This window comes from Drosophila rhopaloa, unplaced genomic scaffold, assembly GCF_018152115.1.
Source record: "Drosophila rhopaloa isolate 14029-0021.01 unplaced genomic scaffold, ASM1815211v1 contig_178, whole genome shotgun sequence".
Lineage (NCBI taxonomy): Eukaryota > Metazoa > Arthropoda > Insecta > Diptera > Drosophilidae > Drosophila > Drosophila rhopaloa.
The window spans coordinates 4,523,532-4,531,952 of record NW_025335059.1 but is presented as its reverse complement, the minus strand read 5'-3'; the positions used below and the strand labels follow the sequence as shown (position 1 = coordinate 4,531,952).

General features: G+C 46.2%; 2 protein-coding genes across 2 annotated transcripts; one reads left to right on the top strand and one right to left on the bottom strand.

Annotated features, from left to right (window-relative positions):
• The first annotated feature begins 2,044 nt into the window (after window positions 1-2,044).
• LOC108046356 (vesicular integral-membrane protein VIP36) lies at window positions 2,045-3,941 on the top strand. The gene is made up of 5 exons (XM_017125997.1): window positions 2,045-2,285; window positions 2,348-2,463; window positions 2,527-2,724; window positions 2,775-3,104; window positions 3,456-3,941. Exons 1-5 carry the CDS (start codon window positions 2,144-2,146, stop codon window positions 3,660-3,662), a joined length of 993 nt encoding a protein of 330 aa, XP_016981486.1. The 5' UTR covers window positions 2,045-2,143; the 3' UTR covers window positions 3,663-3,941.
• Window positions 3,848-8,395, bottom strand: LOC108046355 (adenomatous polyposis coli protein). Its single transcript, XM_017125996.2, has 3 exons — window positions 7,441-8,395; window positions 5,089-7,308; window positions 3,848-4,326 (listed from the first exon to the last, which is right to left on the bottom strand). Exons 1-3 carry the CDS (start codon window positions 8,077-8,079, stop codon window positions 3,976-3,978), a joined length of 3,210 nt encoding a protein of 1,069 aa, XP_016981485.2. The 5' UTR covers window positions 8,080-8,395; the 3' UTR covers window positions 3,848-3,975.
• Between the last annotated feature and the right edge of the window lie 26 nt (window positions 8,396-8,421).

Sequence of the window (8,421 nt, the reverse complement as noted above, 5' to 3'; positions counted from 1 at the left end):
AAAATGTTTGACATGCTTTTAGTAATTTATTATTTCTTTAAGCTAATGTGAGTAGCTGGGATCTATTTCATAACACTATTTAGGGTAATCCCCTGCAGTCAGATCTATGATCGAACTTTTTGCCAGGGTATTGTCTAACTGGCCTTCCGTTCTGTTCTCTTCGGTTTTTGCATTGTCTTCAGTCGACGGCGAGAGGGTCAAGTTCAGTTTCAATTGCTGTAAGCCAGGCAATTAATGCGGCTAATTGTTGATTGCCATTGATTTATGCTGAATCAATTAGCCAATTGCCTTGCGCGTACTCTGGCTTTCTTTGCTTGATTCGGCAGCGGGTTATCAATCATTCATTGGCTGGCCGGGCCAATGAAATGCTGAGCGGCCTCAGATTTGGCCTGTCTTGGCCTGGCCCCAGGTTATTGCCACTTTGAGGAATTGAAAAGTGCTGCTTGTTTGGGCCTGAACTTGTCCGCACATGACAGCCGATAGCTGTAGTTTATAAATGAGCTTTTAAGCGTGCTACTAATTACCAGATTCTATCGGACTATGACTATAAATAGCCGCTGACGCGATGGTCCAGCCATGCTAATTGCCACATCCTGCTGCTGATCGGGTGGGAAACTCTGTGCCCCCACGGGCCATTAATCATACCCTAACTTTCATTAGGGAGCTTTCGGGCCGCCACTCCCCGAAATCGAGAATGCCGGGCCCGAAATAACCGCCATATCTCACTCGAACCCATGAGGAAGTCGAAGTCGGAGTCGAAGTCGCACAGGTGAGTCAAAATCAAATCGCGGGGCGACAAGAACAAATGACGCGAAAATACATCGCAGCTCAGCGGAAGCTGGCTCAGATAATGCACCTGTAGTTGTTTTGGGGAGGTGAAAAGTGAAATGATTTCATAAATGACTGATATAATTAGGCACGTTATATGCCAATTAGCGGCGTTTTGAGGAAGCAGCAAGCCGCCTTTCACAGGTGACACATCTTGCACCGTTAGCCGCACTGCTAATTGTGCCCAAATCAGAATCAGCAAATGTGCATTTGTATCGGAATTATTGCTGCATTCTGAGGTTCCTGCCGCATTTGCATTATATGTCGCTTGTTCTCACGACTCCGACCTTGACAGTGACCCCCAAAGTCGACGGCTAACGCACGCCGAGGAGGAAAACTCTTGACTAACAGGTTTTCCCGCCCGATTTCCACCAGATCACCACCAGATCCATGTGCCGCAAGACCCGAGGCGTGAAGGCGCCAATGTGCGTGTGCAATAAGCCATAAAAATGACTCGCACCATGACAAACGGGCTGTGCGTTGTTGGCGTTGTAATCCGAGTCAAACAGATTAAAATGCAAACTGGTTGGACGCGTGAATTAAGCGCCAAAAGAGGGGAAGCTGTCCAAAGCCATAATTTGCATTCATCAGTTGAGTGGTCTGAGCTGTACTTCCGTAACATATTTACTGTCTGTAAATTGTCCCACATTTGTTAGTAAAAATTGTAAAAATAAACTACAAAAACTACCGCTTAATCACGAAGACTTCCCAAGAATCGTGGATAGTGCTTTACAACGTTTTTCTTATTAATATTATGTAATTATTTTGGTAGTTCTCTTCGCAAAATAGTTACAATAGCTTGGACATTTTTGTAACCTTCTGAAACACTTTTAATAGTTATAAGCTAAAATTTATTATATCAAAAATGGCTTGAAAGTAAAATTTAAGTCTAGCTGAAAGCGACTTTGAACTGAAATAGGTTAATATAATAAATAAAAAAGCTTTGGTAGAAATCCAGTTTCCATTTAGTTAATAATTACCTAAATTTATTTCTTTGAAAATATTAGTATAAGTGTAAAAAAGGCACTTTGATCTCAAAATTATTTAAAGTATTAACATAGTTTATAACTTATTAACATACTTTACCAAGCATTTTCGACTATTTAAATTTGATAAATATTTGTGCCAATGGTTGATAGACAGGTTTCGATAACAACACAACAATGTCGTGGGACCAGCTATCGATAAGTTTCCGATAGTTGCCAACCACCGTTAATGAATCACAGTTGCTCACCACTAATAGGCCGGCGAAAAAAATTGTCTGCAAATATTATTTTCCGTGTAGCTTCATCCAACGGGGACACCGAATGCAGCCATGACCAAGCCGTCGCGCGCACCTTGTTCCCTGGCGCTACTGGCGCTGCTTGTCGCCCCTTTTGCAGTTCTTGCCCAAGAGGATAATCCCAGGGAGCCGGACTACATGAAACGGGAGCACAGTCTAGTGCGTCCATTCCAAGGTGGGTTTCCGGGCTCTGATAAGATGGAGTACGTGTACCTCTAACGTGGCTTGACCTTCCAGGCGTTGGCGTGATACTGCCCCACTGGGACTTTCTGGGCAACACGATGGTGACCAGCAACTATATAAGACTGACGCCCGACTTGCAGTCCAAGAGCGGCGCCCTTTGGAACTACTCGGTAAGCAGGAGGGTTGATCTCTAGCTGACCTTATGAGTAATCTTAACACTATTTCATGCGAAGCCCGTGATGACGCGCAATTGGGAGTTGCATGTTGGTTTCAAGGTGCACGGCAAGGGTACTGAACTCTTCGGCGACGGCTTTGCCATTTGGTACACCAAGGAGCGGATGAAGACAGGCCCGGTCTTTGGCAGCAAAGATCACTTCTCCGGGCTGGCCATCATCTTAGACACCTACAGCAACCACAATGGCCCACACAATGTAGGAAAGCCTTAGCTATAGGAGAGCCTTTATTAATCTTTCATTTGCAGCACCAACATCCATATCTCAGTGCCATGGTTAACAATGGCAGCTGGAGCTACGACCACGACCGCGACGGAACTCACACTCAGTTAGCCGGCTGCGAAGTTCGCTTCCGTAATGTGGACTATGAGACGTTAGTTAGCATTCGATACGAGAACGACATTCTGTCGGTGTCTACAGATCTGGAGAACCGCAACGAATGGAAGAGCTGCTTTGTCGTCGCTAACGTGGAGCTGCCCACGGGCTACCACTTTGGCATGTCGGCTACGACGGGTGATCTGTCCGACAATCACGACATCCACAGCTTCAAGTTCTACGACCTGGACTCCAACCCAAATGTAAGTTAACCCCAGCAGGCGAATACGCTATACTCAGCTGTCTGGTTATCGGCTAAAGAGTGCAAGGAACCCGAAAGCCGGGTTAAGTCATTATATCTATAGGTAGGAACAAGATTCTAAAAAAAGAATGAACTCGTTTTTAATTGCACCAACTTGCTATAATTTAGCAGGAGGCGTCAAACACATTGTACGATTTCAAATTAAAATTCAAATCGAATTAATCTTTTAAAAGCTAAAAAATGTTTGTCAAGCAGGCCTGATAAAGATGAGTGTTATTATATGAATATCATATTACTCGAAACCAGCTTTACTTCACTTGTTTATTAAACCACAATTTTCTTTCATTCGCAGCACGATGAGATTATCCGACGCACCAATATCATACCGAATGCCAAGACTTTCGAGCCACCTCGTGAGCACAAGGAGGATCCCAAGCCGGGCATGTCTAACGCCAAAATCTTCTTCATCCTCCTGTTCGTGGTAGTCGTGGCGGCAGCAGTGGCCATCTTTGCTATCTCCTATTTCAAGGATCGCAATTCTCGAAAACGTTTCTACTGAGCGCTCTAGCGTCTGGTGCTAGTTCGTCAAAGCATCATGTTAGGAGTATCCCGGACCTCAGTTTATCCCAACTTTTATTTATACAACGACTGTACCCCATTCCTTATGATCCTTTTAGTTTCCTTAATGTTTACGTGTGCAGTTTTTCTTGAGAGGGTAGACATAATATTACACGGGTTAAAGAGTTAAATTTAAGTGCAAATTTTTAATCTGAACTATAGGAAAATTGAGACCGTGAAAATATTATTGCATAGACAAGACTAAAAGCCACCAAACAAACGCATGGTCTTTTCACTTAACCACATATCCGCTGCTAGTGCTGGCGCCCGGCTAGCATGGACTCTATTTGGCGCACCTGATTGCTGACAAACCGATCCCGTGCACTCGTTTCCTGCCGCTGCCCCGGGGGTTCTCCCTCCAATTCCAGGGCGTCATTGGACTTATGCATGCCGCTGAGGATGCACTGCTCAAAAAGCGTCTTGGATCGTGCATCGTCGTCTTCGTCTTCCAGCGAGTCATCCGAGCTGTAGTTTGGTTTATCGGAATCCTCAGGTTCCTTCTTTTGCCCATTTGTCCTGGTTAGAGTACTGGTGCTGGCGTTGGCCAGGCTGGAACTAGTGCTAGCACCACTTGGTTGAGGTCGACAGCTTCCCGCCGCGATAGCCTAAAAATAGAACATTTTATAATTCGGGGGTAGTGGGATTAAATTCTAAAGCTTTGACTACATCTCGTTTTAAATCCAGTCAATAATTTTGCATCGCAGTGAAGGCCATATTTCCGACTCCATAAGATATATTCGTACTCTGTCTTATTCTGAGCAAACTATTCCCTAAGTTTTAAAGCTATTCAGATGAATCTTTCTAAAAAGTTTTTTTTCAGATGAAGGTGGTATATAAGTCGGATCCCAAAGGAACAATCGGAAAAAACACTTTTCGTACAGACATCCTATTTCAAAGTAACAGAACAGAAAAAATTAAATCACAATCATTAAGTAGGATTGTGATTTAATTTTTTTAAAAAATCTATCTTGGTTTGTATTTTTTGGGTCGATTTTTCGTAACAAAAATGGCAATGCAGAAATGTGTCAAAAAATCGTACTTCTAACCCCATAACTTTTGTTACCGACATCCGATTTCAAAGTGGCATACTTCATAATGATTGTGGTTTAAATTCTCTAAAAAACTGTATACTCAGTTTGATTTGTAATTTTGGGTCGCTTTTTCATAATTTTTATAATATAAGCGCATTGCACTCTGTCATCAATTTTCGGTTGACAAAGTTAGATGCCGTTTTCGTTAGTTATAAACTAATTTGAGTTAGATAATACTACGATCCCTTTACATTCCCTTGTTCTTATTTGGGTTGTCATACGAGAACAGTTCATTTAAGCGATATATCCCCTAATCAAGTTGCTTAATTTCCTTACCTGACTGAGAAGATTGCAGTCATCATCCGAGTCCATGGATAGTGAGCTCAGCGAGTCGCTTCTTTTCGGCGGTAGGCAGGGTTCTGCGCCTTCTCCCTGAACTGCACTCCGTCTGGGAGGCAACTTTGGTGCCTCTGCCTGTGACTCCAAAGTCCTTATGGGAAGTTTCGAAACCGGTCCTGCTTTAGTCGAGCCCACTGTGAGGTGAGAGAGTCCAGAAATCACCGAAAAGGTGCATGGACTATCCTCCACATAGTACTTGCTCATTTCATCCGACACTGGCAGATAACTGGGTAATGCGCCGCCGCCGCAGCGCATTTTGGAGATGGCATCTTCAGCCGGAATCCGAGTGTCTAGGCCAGGGACATCCGCTCGTGGCGCTGGCACTGGCTGCTCTTCGTTGGCATTCAAATCGTTCGGTATGGACAGGATGGACAAATCGCTATTGCTTGGCGCCTTAGAAAGCAGAGCCGGAGTGTCCTCTGTACAATAACTACGGGGAGCATCCCCATTGCCGTTGATGTCATTTGTACGCTGTCCTCGAGTAGCGTTTGCATTGGAGTCATCCAACATGCTAAGATTACTTAGGCTGGTGGCACAGGAAAAGGCGGCAGGCGTGTGCTCTACGTGAAATCTATTCAGCTTGTCCTCGAACACATTGCCAGGCTTTCGGTCAGGAGTCTCAGCGTCATTTTCAATGGGCATCTTGCGATCCCTTCTTGGCGACTGCGGCATACTCTGGGTGGGCGAATCGGGCAGCTCTGAAGGGGAGATGACACCACTCTGCATCCGGCTGTACTCGCTTATCACGGAGCCATTATCGTCGCAGGCAATGGTCTCGTCGTCACCCACCAGTGAGTCCATCGAGCTGCGTCGAGAGAACATTAGTGGAGTTTCCAGCGCTGAATCGATATTTTGGGGAATGTTTCGGTCGAGTTGTCCTGATTGAACTATAGGCTTTGTTGGAGTCTTCAGTGCCATACATTTTTCCGGCTTTTCGGTCAGGCTGTTAAGGGAATCAAACCGACTGAAGCTGCCGGGAGTTCCCTCTTCACAATAGTTGATCGGTCGCTCTGCTGATTCCGTTTCTACTTCGGTAGCGAGTTTCTGCTTGGCTGCCGAAATTGTTACCATTCCTGGACCATTTCGCAGCTCCGTGGCCGAGGAGGACTTCGCCAGTTGCAACTCATTGGTCGTAATCTCACTGGTCTCCGACTTCAGCTCTGGCTGTGCCGACTGAGCGGATCGTCGTTCCTTATATCTAGCACTAAAATCTGTGGGCTGGTCCAAGTCAATCTCAAAGGTCTTACTGCTACTGGGTTTGTGCTCCATATACTTCATGGAGTAGTCAATGGGTTGTTCCTCAGTGGGTGTGACAATCTCAAAAGGGTTCTTGGCTCCCTCCGACTTGGTTGAGTATTTAGTAGAGTCAGATTTGCCCGAGTAAATGGATTCCCGACTCTCACACTTTCTGTTGAGGAAGCCAGTTGTGCTCACCGTGGATGGGCGTACCTTTTTTAACGATCCAGTGGGATTGGAGCTTAGACGCAGAGAGCTGAACCTCCGCGGTAGGGTGCCACCATGGCCAGACTCCTTGTCCAGCGGCAGGGAGCCACCATCTCCATTGGGCATCAGCTCCAGGGTAGCCCTAAAGTTAACTAGATTCTTTAAAGCCGAAGCACTGCCTTCGGCAATCATGGAGTTTTTGGAGCTGATCAAGACGCGCAGTAGAGGAATAGCATTGTGGTCGATAAGGTACTGCTGATCCTCGGGACAGCGCGCCGAGAGGTTCCATAAAGTACCGCAGGAGTTGCTGACCACTGTTAAGCTCTCCGACTTCAATTGCTGCAACAGAATGGCCAGGCAATTGTGCCGCCGCAGTATCTGGCGGTAGGGTTCACACACAGCAATGTGGCTAGAAACATTCCGAAGAATACCACCCGCATTTTCAATGATCTTGAGGGTTTTACTTGGACCCTCGTAGCTAAGCATTCCCACCAGAAATGCCAGTGCTCCGTCCACAGCACAAAACTCCGCCTTGTTCGTGCTGCAATGCGCTGAGAGATTCCAGAGGGCAGAGAGTATGGCTTTCAAGGTATTCTCGCTCTTGTTTTGCATTGCTGCTCGAGCTAAGGATGTCACTGTTCCCAGCTCGTTGAAAATAGTCTTCATATGTTTGTCTGCCCGCCAAGACAGATTGCGAAGCACGCCAGCAAGAACCTATAAAAGGCAAGAGTAATCAATCAAGAACATAAATTTTCATAAAAATTAAATTACACGTTAGTATTCATAAATCAATAATAGATGATGGATAAATTGTGTATTCTGAATTATGACCTAGACTAAACACACCTGTAGCAGTTCATCCGGAGCTGTATTTAGCTGGGCGATGACCACCTCCATGAACTGGCGCTGGCCGCACAGGTATGACTTGTTGTGTACATTCTCATCTCCGAAGGTGAGATTCGTGAGGGCCATGAGGCCGTAGCTCCTTAAAGCGTTGCACTGTTCCCTGCCCACAGCCGCAGGTCCATGGACTGCATGATCGAGATGAACCAGGTTGGGAATCGCCTTAAGGGCCCCCAGTTCGCACATGGTTTGGCGGTGATCTTCGTCGAAGCTGGCTTTCATTAGGAGCTTCATGGCCGCCAGTGGATGCCGATCCTCATCATCCGCGATGGCCTCGCCCCCGCTCTGCAGCTGGGTGCGCAGGAAGTTGCAGTAGTCGAGGATCTGGTCCAGCAGTCGCAGCATCTTCACCTCCCGCTGGCGCTCCTTCTCCTCCGGGTGGCTGTGGACGATGTTGTGCAGCGCTTGGCTGGCGTACTTCCTCGCCGTGGAAAGTCCTTCGTCGTTGGCATGCAATATCTGCACAAGTAGTTGGATGCAGTCCGAGCTGCGCAGGGCGGTACATGTTTCAGGATTCCGGGACAGCTCCAGGAAGTTGCGCGTCAGCTCTAAGCGGGTGGCGTCGCTTTCGTTAAGCGTCATGGCTTCAAATGTATTCGCTCTGGTTTTGCTTCCTCAGCATTTAGTGCATTCAGGTAGAAGGAGTTCCAAAAAGATTCCTGTTTCAGTACCGCTCTGGAAAGGGTCCTTTTTCAGTGTGACTCCAACAGGTAGTTCCTGTTGATCTGAGATCCTCGATCTTTGTTTGAGATGGCCTGCGTTTAAGCCATTTTCCAAGCGCGCAGGCCCAGCGCTCTAGTAATGCCAATGTAGCAATTTTGTAGCCATTTGTAGCAATTTTTAGATGGTGTTTTGTCAGCCGAAAAATTGCAAGTGCTTTAAATTTTGGCTATCGTGGTTAAGTGCAAAAGTAAAACTTGGATG

Coding starts and splice junctions, on each gene's coding strand:
- LOC108046356 (XM_017125997.1), top strand. CDS start 2,144: ATGACCAAGCCGTCGCGCGCACCTTGTTCCCTGGCGCTACTGGCGCTG. Junction 2,464..2,526: donor GCGCCCTTTGGAACTACTCG/GTAAGCAGGAGG, acceptor TTTCATGCGAAG/CCCGTGATGACGCGCAATTG. Junction 3,105..3,455: donor ACCTGGACTCCAACCCAAAT/GTAAGTTAACCC, acceptor TTTCATTCGCAG/CACGATGAGATTATCCGACG.
- LOC108046355 (XM_017125996.2), bottom strand. CDS start 8,079: ATGACGCTTAACGAAAGCGACGCCACCCGCTTAGAGCTGACGCGCAAC. Junction 7,309..7,440: donor CTCCGGATGAACTGCTACAG/GTGTGTTTAGTC, acceptor TGCCTTTTATAG/GTTCTTGCTGGCGTGCTTCG. Junction 4,327..5,088: donor ACTGCAATCTTCTCAGTCAG/GTAAGGAAATTA, acceptor TTCTATTTTTAG/GCTATCGCGGCGGGAAGCTG.